Below are 12,754 nucleotides of genomic sequence, written 5' to 3' on the forward strand. Positions count from 1 at the left end.
GTGTAATTCTCCTGTAGTCATTACTTTTGTTTTCTTGATGTTCAGCTGTAGTCCTGCTTTGGCACTTTCTCTTTTAACTTTCAGCAGTAGCCGTTTCAAATCTTCACTATTTTCCGCCAATAATGTAGTGTCGTCGGCATATCTCAAATTATTGTCCCTCCCTCCAATTTTCACTCCACCTTCATCTAAATCTAATCCAGCTTTCCTAATTATATGTTCTGCATATAGATTGAAGAGATAGGGAGATAAAATACATCCTTGTCTGACACCTTTGCCAATTGGAAACCATTCCGTTTCTCCATATTCTGTTCTAAGTGTGGCCTCTTGTCCAGAGTACAGGTTAAGCATCAAAACGATCAGATGTAGTGGCACACCCATTTCCCTTAAAACCAGCCATAACTTTTCATGATCCACACAGTCAAAAGCTTTGCTGTAATCTATGAAACACAAGCTGATTTTCTTCTGAAATTCTCTCGTATGCTCCAATAATCAGCGTATATTTGCAATATGATCTCTAGTGCCTCTCCCTTTTCTGGAACCAGCTTGAACATCAGGCATTTCTCGTTCCATATATGGTAACAGCCTTTGCCTTAAGAGTGAGATATAAAGAAATATAATTTTGAATAGCAACTATATCTGCATGACCTGTTCGCACTACAATCAAACGCAAATTACACAGCAAAACATATGGCTAACTACTTTTAGCTTTGCAGTGGCTAAATCAAGAATGGCATTTTTAACAGGCATAATTAACTCCCATAACAGAATTACATACAATTAATGAAAAAAAATTATTTCACTCCAAGGAGGGGCTGGAATAAAAAACCAACCAATTCTTCATTGTCTCCCTCAAGCTTGGGGGGGGGGGGAGATCCAATGTCTGCTATTTCTTACTGAACAATACCCAAGAGTATTCATTTGCCCCCCTTCCCGTTGGTGATCACTGATTACTATAGCACATTCCTTAATATAATCTACTACATAACACAATATAATACATATACAGCCCTGACTTGGATGGCCCAGGCTAGCCTTATCTTGTCAGATCTCAGAAACTAAGCAGGGTAGGCTCTGGTTAGTATTTGGGTGGGAGACCACCAAGGAATTCCAGGGTCACTATGCAGAGAAAGGCAATGGCAAACCACCCCTGTTAGTCTCTTGACTTGAAATCCATATGGGGTGGCCATACGTCAGCTGTGACTTGACAGCACTTTACACACACAATAAATATACAATTTTACAAAAGAATGCACAGGGAGTTATTTAATTAGAATGGAAGGAATCTTTTTGGGAAACCACATAAGTTATTTGACTTCCAAGAGAAACAGCAATATTCAGTATTTTAAAGGGACCACCTGAATAAGCAAGCTTAAGCATTTCAACAAATTCAGTTACTAGTTTAGTCCCCGGTTTCCAGCCCATGATGAAGATCAGCCTCCACCAATATTTTTCCCAACCGGAATAATCTCCAAAGTAGCAGAAGCCAGCAGGTTTATAGAGGCAGCATTGATTTGCAGATTAATATCTCAAACACTGATTTCACTCAAAATGGATGTGTTCAATAAAGAAACAGCATGGGACTTTCTCACAGTGGCCACCAAAACAGGAGGTCATGTAGAAAGTGACACATCTGTCAATCTTGGTACAAAAATTTAAAAAGATATTCTGCTCTCCCAGGGACAATTTCACTTCCAGGTACCATAGTCCTTAGGTATAAGTGCTTGTGGTAACTGCGACGCTCAACATATAATGCAACAAAACATATTTGAAACCTCCAAGCCATTTCTTAAATCAGCCATGGACAACTGGTGGCCTGCAAATTGCATCTGGCCCCTGAAATCCCTACCAATTTTTTAAAATCAAACTATTTTAACAAGTAGAGAGCTAGCGGGGTATAGTGGTTAGGGGTTCAGACTACGATCTGGGTAACCCAGGTTCGAATTCCCACTCTGACATGGAAACTTGCTGGGTGACCTTGGGCCAGTCACACACTCTCAGCCTTGACCCTCGCAAGCATTTGGAGGAGAGACCTCCAAGGAACACCAGGGACTTGACACAGAGGCAGGCAGGCAAACCACCTCTGAATGTCTCTTGCCTTGAAAACCCTATGACAGTCATGGCGAACCTTTTAGAGACCGAGTGCCCAAACTGCAACCCAAAACCCACTTATTTATCGCCAAGTGCCAATACGGCAATTTAACCTGAAAACTGAGGTTTTAGTTTAGAAAAAACAACTCATACATTCACATATTTTGTGTTAAAAGAAAAACACAATAACAGAGCTTTCAATGATACAAACAACTTTTTATTGAAAGGTAAAAGTTTGCATATGGCATGCATCTCTCCAGGACTCGTCCTCTGCTCAGCCACCGGACATTATTGTACATAAGTAAACAATTATACTGTGTCTGAACCTCCTCAAGAAGTGCTTGAAACTGTCGACAATTCAGAGAACGAGCCATGATGTAATTCACCATTTCTGTGACATCTTTGAGGACATCGTCAATTTTTTTGAACAATTAATGTGATTTTTGCTGTTGTGTGCATGCTGATAATTTGTCTACCCTTGGCTCATACTTTGTAAGTTTGAGAGCAACACATGCAGCACTCAGGTCATCTGTTAGCCTGTTTCTGGTGTCAGATTTGATATAATTCAAAGCTGAAAACAGCTGCTCACAATCATAAGATGATCCAAACAAAGTAAGGAAAGCAATCCCAAGTGCTTTCATTGACTTAAAATTATTTGGCAGAGAATTCCACACTTTAAGGATTTCATTTTCAGAACTAACCGTGCTGTCCTTTGACATCCCTTCTATCTTCTCAAGTGTTTCACGCAGGTCATAGAATTTATTTTTCCAGATAGAGCTTTCTTGAAATTCTATTAGCTCCATTTCCAGATTTTCTAAATCTAACCAGTGTAGGCAGGAAAGATCAAGTTCTTCAAATTTGGCTTTATCTGGAGAAGTAAGAAAACACAGGGTTGTCTCCATCTTACGGAACTGTAAAAATCTGTTACTGAAATTCACCTTTGCAGCTGCTACAATGCTAGAAAATTCCTTGTAGATTTCCTGATGGCTTGTAGGATTGTCTGCAAATGTTGTAGAATTTTCTATATGCTTTTTTAGAGGGGCGGAGCCCCAGACAAACTGAAGACGGGCGGGGGCCCCGCAGCTCAGCTGAGAGGGGGGGCGTGGCAAGGTGTTGGAGTGCCATTGCAGGCTTGGGGAGCATGGGCTTGGGGAAAGGAGCACCGCCCTCAGCGCCCTCACCACGGCAACACGGCACAGCCCTAAGCAGAAGCAACGGGTCCGCGAGTGCCCACAGAGAGGGCTCGACGTGCCGGCTGCGGCACGCATGCCATAGGTTCGCCAACAGGGCCCTATGAGGTTCCCATCAGTCAGCTGTGACTTGATGGCAAAAAAAAATGTAAGCAAGTATCCATAATCTCTCTTGGGTTTCATATTAATAGGTATGCAGTATGAAAATGCTCACTACATTGAAGATGTGGCATAGAAATGCTCTAAATAAACAAAATATGTTCATTTGCATGGAACATATAGTATGTGTCCTTACCATTCGATGGCAGAAACTTAATTACAGAAGCTGTCCTACAGTGTAAATGAAATAACACAAGCTTCTGGACCCTGGACCACAGTCTAGAAAAAAGAGCCACCTCCAAAAACAGAGAGCTTATTCATCCCTGGTCTAGATGTCTGATGAAGAGAAAGTGGTCAAGTCACCCTTGCTTGAGGGCAGAATAATTCAATGCTCCTGCTTTTTTGAAAAAGAAAATATCACATTCTTTAAACCCTGGCCTTTCGTTCTAAACTTGCTAACTTTATGAATAAAGCTTTACGACATGTTATACTTTTTACTCATAAATGACACTGTTTTTAAAAAACTGAGCACAATTCTTTCGTCTTTAAAACAGAAATCAGATTTGATTGCTATCATCATGCTTTTATCATTTCTCAGTACACTCTTAAGGAGTGAAGTGTTGCCATCTAGAGGAGTATTTTGCAAAACAAGGATCAGCTGCAGAACTTTCTAAACCATTCTCTCTTTTACCACAATTATTCACAACATTTCAAGATAATTCACACAACAACTGCAAAACTTTTTCAAATATTGTAAGCAGTGAACAAAAATCTATTTTTCAATTGACTGTGAGGGTCAAGTGCTGAGATTGTGGGTACATTTCATATATTATGATTTTAACTTGATCTCCTGGAACAAAATTTCTGAATGACAGAAAAGCAAAAGAAGGAATATTCTGCCCTTCCCAGAAAATTCAATTATGGCAAACACCTGGCAACCCTAACAGTTAGCCACATCCCCTCTTGATAAGGAAGGGTTTGGGTGTCCCCCCCCCCCCCCGCCCCCAACACTAGCCTCACCATGGCCTTCTTCAAAGTTTTTGGAAGTCTCCCTTCTATCCAAGATGAATGTATAGTTCTGGCAAGACAGACATTTATTTAATTATACCCCATATTTCTCCCCAACAGGGATCCAGAAAGGCTTACTTCATTCTCTTCTCCTCCATTTTACACTCACAACCACCCTGTGAGGGGGGTTAAGGCTGAGAGTGTGTGACTAGCCAAAGGTCATCCAGCAAGCTTCCATGGCAAAGTAGGGATTCAATCCTGGGTCTCTTCTAGTCTGACACTCTAACCGCTACACTACACAGACTCTTTATTTTGTCCAAGGATGGTTATAATAGCCAAGATGAGGAAAAAATAAAAGTTATTTCTAAGCTGTGGTCCATGTATGCTTTCAGGAGGCCCCCAAGACTACAAAGAAAAGAATATCAAGCAACAGTAACAAATTAATTATAACCAAACTATAACCAAATAACAGTACTACTTCATATGTGTTGCATTCTCACTCACAAGTAACTACTACTGTTGTTTGAAAACAAAGCAAAACTTTGCTAAGTCTGTCATGATTTCACTGACTGCTACTATCTTTGTGGGATGGAGATTGGAGACCAGATTACCAAAAACAGTCTTGTAAAAATGCAGGGATAAAGGACAACCTCCCGAGTAATTACTGTAGAGGCACCTACATGGGCTTTACTTTTAAACCCGTAAACCCAGCCTAAGGACAGTGCTACTATTTGTCCCACGAAGGGGAACACACAGGCACCATTACAATTACTTGATGTTTCCCCCCAGTGGGGAAAATGGTAATCCTGAGGGGGGAGTGGCAAAAATGCAAAAAACTATTAATTGGCAGTCAGAATATGTCTCTTCTATCAGCCACCATCTCTGCTTAAGAACCAGGTCTACCGCTGGATAAGCAGGTGGCAGCTGTGGCCAAGAGTAACTTTTACGAGCTTCTACTGGTTAGTCAGCTGCGGCTTTTCCTGGGCAGAAAAGATCTGGCCACTGTGGTGCATGACCTGGTCACATCTAGACTAAATTACAGCAATGCGTTCCATCGGGGCTGCCCTTGAACAGTGTTTGGAAACTTCAGTTGGTACAGAACGCTGCAGCCAGGATGTTGACTGGAGTGGGTTGTAGGAACCATATCATCCCGATCTTGGTCTACCTACACTGGCTTCCAATTTGTTTCCAGGCACAATTCAAGGTGCTGATCTTGACCTTCAAAGCCCTATATGGTTTGGGACCAACATACCTCAAGGACCCCTTAATCCCTTATCGACTGTTTTGGTCATTTTTGGAGGCCCTGCTTCGGGTGCCCCCACCTTCTAAGATTAGGTGGGTAGCAACCTGGAAGAGCGCCTTCTTGGTCATGGCACCAAAACTCTGGAACTCTCTTCCCAGGGAGAGTTATCTGTCCCTGTCTGTTGCCATATTCCGCCAGCAAGTGACAACGTATTTGTTTCGTTTGGCATTCCCTAAATAATCCCTCCTTCTTAACCAATGCTTTATTTTTTGTCTCATTTTAAATGTTTTATATGTTTTTAATTCTTTTTAAAGTTATTTTAATGAGGTATGTTTGGGAGAGTTTATTTTAATGGTTGTATGTATTTTATCATGTACATTTTAAATTGTAAAGGCAGAAAGGTGGGATATAAATTTTCTTAATAATAATAATAGCCGAGATATACCTTACACGGACTTAGGAAAATACTAATAAGAAAATGATAAAAGCATTTATTCATTTATTAGTTCAACTTATATGAATGATGTTGCACACTATAGTCTGGGAGAACTTCTTACCAATGAACAAAGAACCCACAAAACACTTCTTGTTCAAGAAAAAAGGCATGACAAGCTCCCCGTTATTTAAAACACTGAAGAAACACACAAATAAAATTATACACACACACACACACACACCAACAAAGACTGCTTAAAATGCAGGATTGGTCCTTGGGGGCGGGGGGAAAAGTTGTTAAAGTTATAAATGGTCAAACCTCAAAGTTAGTCCCATGAGTTTTGTCACACCATGAAGCTGTTTTATACAAGCCATCAAGGTCAACATTGTCTACTCTGACCTGCAGCAGCTCTCCAGGGTTTCAGGTCTTTCCTTCACTATTAGCTCTCTTTATCTGAAGATGGCAGTGACTGAACCTTGGGTCTTCTGCACACAAAGCAGATGCTCTACCACTGAGCCACAGCTCCCACCGACCTACCCATCCCCACAGACACACACATCTGAACAAGACCTTCACTTTCACAGAACAGGTGGTCAAAAATTGCAACTGTGCTGATTGGGATATCAATCAAGATCTGTGTTGAGTACAAAACCAGAACCATCACACAACTGTTTACAAAAAAAGATATCACAAAGAAAGTTAGCATAGTATACAACACTAAAATTATTATGTGAAAAAACCACTGTACCACAAGCTTAAACATCTGTACGTGAATGGATAGTCAAAGTGTATATGGTGTCTGTTAGTGGAAAAATGTAAAAACCATACTGTACTTTAAAACATTTTCCAAAGTACATGTCAGCACATTTTTTTTCTGTGTTGCAGTTATGTACATAATTTATGTCACTACCTAAGACACCTGCATGCTATAAATATATTTAACACAGAAACCTATTTGAGAATTTTATTAAGTCAAAAGGTTATACCCAATGGGCTTTCCTCCAGTGCTAAAGTTAATACAAAAGATGTTGGCTAGATGTAACACATAGCCAAGCCAGAAAAAACAGGCTTAAATTGACTTACTGTAGCGCCAGAAAAATGTCTCAAAACCAAAACCACAGAATTTATCAAACAAGTTTCCAGATCCAACCAAACAGAAACTACATTGCCAAAGATGCCTTCATAACTGAATCTTATGTTCACAATTGTTTCTTTTGTCACAGAAGTCCTGTGCGGTGGATAGATTGTTGACCTAAACTAACAATCCTGGTTCAAATTTCATAATGGATCAGTAATGTCAAATATAACCTAAGGTTCCAAAGAGGATAAAATGAGATAACCCTCTTATATGCCACCCTTAGCTCCTTTGAAGATGGAAAGAAAAAAAATCTTACTGGGCCAAAAAGGGTAGCACCAGAACCACATTTCTGCAGCTATTTTATTTATTTAAAACATTCATTAGCCATCTTTCTACCTTACAGGAACTCACGGAGGCTTATGGCATAAATAATAAAATACATTAAAACAATCACTAGTTAAAACAAATTAAACTGCTGGGAGGGACAAAAACTAATCAAACACCTTCATGAATAAAACTGTCTTCAGCTGCCTCCGAAAGATTGAGAATGAGGGGGCCTGGAGAGGATGTTCCATAACCATGGGGCTGCCACTGAAAAGAGCTAGCATATTCTTAGAAAATTTCTGCCATTAAATAAAAGCAAGCTTCTAACCTTTGAACAAAGGGTAACATTTAGAGCTTCAGGCAACCATGCCAAACAAGAAATATGTTTTCCAATGTGATAGTGAGTTTCTAGGTTTATCTCTTTCACAGCTAGATGGCTGAATCAGTAGGGTTGCCAGCTCCAGGTTAGGCAATACCTGGAGGGCAGGGCTTGGGGAGGGGAGGGACTTCAGCAGGGTAGAACGTCACAGAGTCCACCTTTCAAAGCAGCCATTTCATCCAGAGGAACTGATCTCTGTTGCCTGGAGATCAATTGCAATTCCAGGAGATCTCCAGCCAACACTTGAAGGTTGGCAACCCTATGAATCAGAGCTACTTCATATTTGACACAATATCTTGGATTTTGGGAAGGGTTTTAAAAAGCTAATGTAAGAATGCTTTCATAGTAATTTATAACCGTCCTTAAAGAAGGGGTACGAAAGCCCTGGCACATGTGCTGATCAATACACTAGACTATTTTTTAATCTTCTTGTGACAGAGGAATAAATAACATGATCTGATAAATAAGTCCCATTAATCTTCTATTAAAGGGACAGGATATTTTTTTGGGCTGGCTCTTAGGTCCAAAGAAAATTTGTCAAGGCCAGTGGTAACAAACAACATTTTAATGCTCAATTCTTTGGGAATTTTCTTACATAGTTTCTTACTGATCAAACTCAGAAGTAGTATATATTTCACACGGGGTAGTTTCTAGCTGTTCATGGTTCCAACTGCTACAGACTTCCAGGAAGTGTACATAAAGGTTGGAATTCGACATTAGAATAATGGGCAGTATCCTACCATTCATGTGGAAGACGCATGGAGTTTTCCTCCTCCTTTCCAACAGCTCTTTCTTTCACCTGGAATGATAATTCCTGGGGCTGTAGGATCTGTGCAGAGGAACAGCCATGAGGAGCAAGGGTTGAAGTGAGGAGGGATAAGGGACAAAACTGACCCCTTTCCTCAGCCAAAGCGGTGTTTGCAGAAGAGGAAAGGAGAGTGGTTTCACCCCTTTGTACTCCCCACTTCAGCATCCCCAGCCCACCAGCTGTTCCTGGTGGGACTGGAAAGTAGCAAATGATTCCTTGATTTTTAAAAAGGGGTCTGTTCAGGTTAATTTGTACACATTTGTTAAAGAGAGAATTATTGAACACATCAAGGACCACGCCTTCTAAGGGAAAAGCAGCATGGCTTTTGCAAAGGGAAGTCCTTTCTGAGTTCTTTGAGCAGGTTAACAAGCATTTGGAAAAGGGCAATCCAGTAGACATCATTTACTTGGGCTTCCATAAAGGTTTTTACCCAGGTACTTCACCAAAGATTCTTGAGTAAACACAGTAATCATGGGATAAGAAGACAGAGCAGGAATAAATGGACAGCTCTTACAATGAGGATCTGTATTGGAAATAGAGCTATTTAATTTGTTCATAAATGATTTCGAGTTGGGGTTATGAAGTGCAGCAGCCAAGTTTGCAGAAGATAAAATTGTATGTGAGTTCACAAATGCATAAACAACTTAGGGAATTTCGTACCACAAGTGCAGTAATGGCTACTGACAAACAGACAAATCCTAAGGGTGGGGGGTAGTTAGTTGATAGCCGGGGATGGTACAGCCGCACCACCTCCTGAGAGGCTTCCCAGTCAGAAAAAATTAAAACTGCATTTAAAAAAAACCATGAAACTCTCCCATTGAGTTTCATGGTGCTACACCAGCTATTTTGCAGGTGTAACTTGACGCCTGTAAAATGGCATGTTCCTAGGGTAAAAGGGCTTTGGAAGCTACCTAAAAGCAGCTCTTTCCCCGGGAACGTCCTCCTGGATGCCAGTGCAAGCACTCGTGCCAGAAAAGCACTGTCAGGTAGGCCGCGCCAGTGCACAAGGCTCACACTGCCGCGTCGCTCCCCGGAGCCGGCATAAATCGCCCTGCAACAGCATCCATGCCACTTTGGATGGCGGAAGTGGCACGGACGCCGGAGCTGGGGTCATGCAGGCTCCTAAGCAGCTCCACTCCCCCCTTCAGGATTGCACAGTTAGAGGACTTTAAAACAAATTTGGATAAACAGCTGTTGATCCAACCCCTTTGTCTTAGCCATGATACATGGAATTTCCAGATTCCAAGGGCTAATGTATCTGAATAACAGTTACTAAAGACAAGCAACCATGGAGGGTTGTTGCCTTCTGACATATTTTCTGGGAACATCTGACTGGAACTGTTGGAAACAAGTTACTGGATCAGAAAGAGCCTCAGTCTGACGCAGGCAGTTTTTATGATTTTAAAAGCAATGATAAGTGTTAAGCTGCTAGTGAAGACTACAAAACTGTTGCTGATCTAGTAGCTCTGTCCAGTGCTCCCAGTGCTCTGTTAGGATTTATATTGTTTTTAACCCAGTATTCGAGGATTTATTGTCAAACCTGTGAATAGTAATTTTAAAAAAAGATTTCAGAATAGTGATTAAAAGCAATTTTTTTCTTTTGGAATGGCTTATTAAAACAGGCTAACAAGAATTAAACTGCTGGGCAAAAATGCAATCAAAATTCTAATGTATACTTCCCCCACAACCCAGAGGGCTCAGAAATAAAGAGAGTACAGGAAGCTTACATTATCTGTGTAATATTTGCAGAGCTTAGTAAAGGCAAACAGACATTCCTTCAGGAAGCAATAAATTCCCAGAGATCAACTTACTCCGTGCCTCCTGTACTGCATTTCCTAATAACTGCAGCTGGAAATTGTCAACTTTCTCTCTCAACTTCTCTCTGTGTCCATTCAAAACACCTTTTCCCACCTTTGGCTGCATAGAGGTCAAGTGAATTGATCTCCTAGAGCAACAGTTCCCAAACTGTGCTCCACGGAGCACTTGGTGCTCCACTAAACATCTCCTGGTGCTCCGTGAAGAGACTGGAAAGAAAAATGCTACTGTCTTTCGATTTAGTATATAGGTGCGAGGTGAAAATTAGTGCTCCGTGACCAATTTCTCTCCTGAAAAGTGTTCCATGACTCAAAAAGTTTAGAAACCGCTGCCCTAGAGGAAGAATTAAACTAAAACAGATCTAGAAGAAAACCTGGTGAAAGGGTATTTGAAGATACCCGTAACAATCCCATAATATATCCATGGAACAACCTGTAGTGTTTCAACCACACATACTGTTCTGCAATGATATTATCCAAGAGTTTAGTCTACCAAGAGTTAATATTTACTTACTTAGCAAATGTTTATGCTGCCTCTTCAGAGACCTGCTTGAGGTGGCTCATACCTCAAACAATACAATAAAACTATATTTGTTAGCCTTTCCACAGCCATTAAAAAGCAAGCCAATAAACATAAAAGTGAGTTCTCAGACTAGAGCAAATCGTAAAAGCAATTTTAAAAGATTAATCCGCACCTTTGTCATTGACCAACAGCCCCTCAATCTTGCCTAGATTAAAGCTTCTATTTATTAGCACCTCATCCACCCCATTGCTTTTACTATGTACCTCCTGAGGACTTCCACAAACCACCCAACTGTTGAGAAGCATAACTAGGCACAGACAACACTGCGTTGTTCAATTCGTGCAAGTGAATATTCCAGGGCATGTTTACAGGATGTGGCCAGTACAGCTATGTTGCACCATATGACCTCAAAGGGAGATCCAGGTTTGGAGGCTGTAGATCGCTGACTATTTTCCTGTCCTACTATGGAAGCAAAACTGAGTTGTAACTGCACTAAATCCGAACTTGAGAACAGGCTCCTTCTTGGCTGCCATCTAAGCTATTTTCTCAATTTAGGATTGCCAACAGTCCTACAGAAAAATGTTGCATCCCTTTTTAAAAGACATTTACTGGGCAGAAATGGGCACATGAACACATGAAGCTGCCTTATACAGAATCAGACTCTTGGTCCATCAAAGTCAGTATTGTCTATTCAGACCGGCAGTGGCTCTCCAAGGTCTCAGGCAGAGGCCTTTCACATCACCTGCTTGCCTAGTCCCTTTAACTGGAGATGCCGGGGATTGAACCTGGGATCTTCTGCATGCCAAGCAGATGCCCTACCACTGAGCCACAACCTCTCCCCATTAGGTAGCTGAAACATTTCATGGCAAGGAGATTTAAAAAAAATCACCTGGGAAATACACCTCTCTTTAAGGAACACGACATTTTCCCCAGGACTATTGGCAACCCTACCTCATAGGGAGGGGCTGTGGCTCAGTGGTAGAGCATCTGCTTGGCATGCGGAAGGTCCCAGGTTCAATCCCCGGCATCTCCAGTTAAATGAACTAGGCAAGTAGGTGATGCGAAAGACCTCTGCCTGAGATAGGGTTGCCAACCTCCAGACACGAGCTGGAGATCTCCTACTAGAACAACTGATCTCCAGCCGATAAGAGATAAGATAAGAAAATGGCCACTTTGGCAATTGGACTCTATGGCCATTTATTCATGGAAGGTTTTGCATTGGACTTGTCCCTCTATAGATGCACCTTTTCCCCATCTGAATTCTCAAAACTCTGCATGGCGGCTTATTGTTGAGTTTTGAGAATATGGATGGGGGGAAAGTGCATCTAAAGAGTGGCAAATCCAATGCAAAACCTTCCATGAATAAATGGCCAATGGCATTGAAGTCCCTCCCCAAACCCCGCCCTCCTCAGGCTCCGCCCCCAAAACCTACCCCCGGTGGCAATCCTAGCCTGAGACCCTGGAGAGCCGCTGCCGGTCTGAGTAGACCATACTGACCTTGATGGACCCAGGGTCTGAGTCAGTAGAAGGCCGCTTCCTGGGTTCAACTCCCAGTAAAACGCGGCATAGAAACGGAAAAGAACTTCTTGTCGTTTCCTCCTCCCCTCCACCGTCAAATCCTCAGGGGCTCCATCCAACCGCATTTGCAGAGGATGTTACCTTGGCCGATGTCCGAGGCACAGATGCCGGCCGGCAGCCACGGGAACTCATGGTGATCCCGAGGCTGACAAGAGAGGGCGAGGGAGCCTCGTTTTGAGCCGCTCT

General features: G+C 41.8%; 1 protein-coding gene across 1 annotated transcript in view; it reads right to left on the reverse strand.

Moving 5' to 3' along the window:
* Window positions 1–12,700, reverse strand: part of LOC130477006 (uncharacterized) — a 95,058-nt gene extending 82,358 nt beyond the window's left edge. The window contains exon 1 of the mRNA XM_056849003.1: window positions 12,650–12,700. Within this exon, the coding sequence (XP_056704981.1) occupies window positions 12,650–12,700 (51 nt within the window). The remainder of the gene's footprint in view (window positions 1–12,649) is intronic.
* Between the last annotated feature and the right edge of the window lie 54 nt (window positions 12,701–12,754).

This window comes from Euleptes europaea, chromosome 4 (assembly GCF_029931775.1).
Source record: "Euleptes europaea isolate rEulEur1 chromosome 4, rEulEur1.hap1, whole genome shotgun sequence".
In the NCBI taxonomy this organism is placed as follows: Eukaryota; Metazoa; Chordata; class Lepidosauria; order Squamata; family Sphaerodactylidae; genus Euleptes; species Euleptes europaea.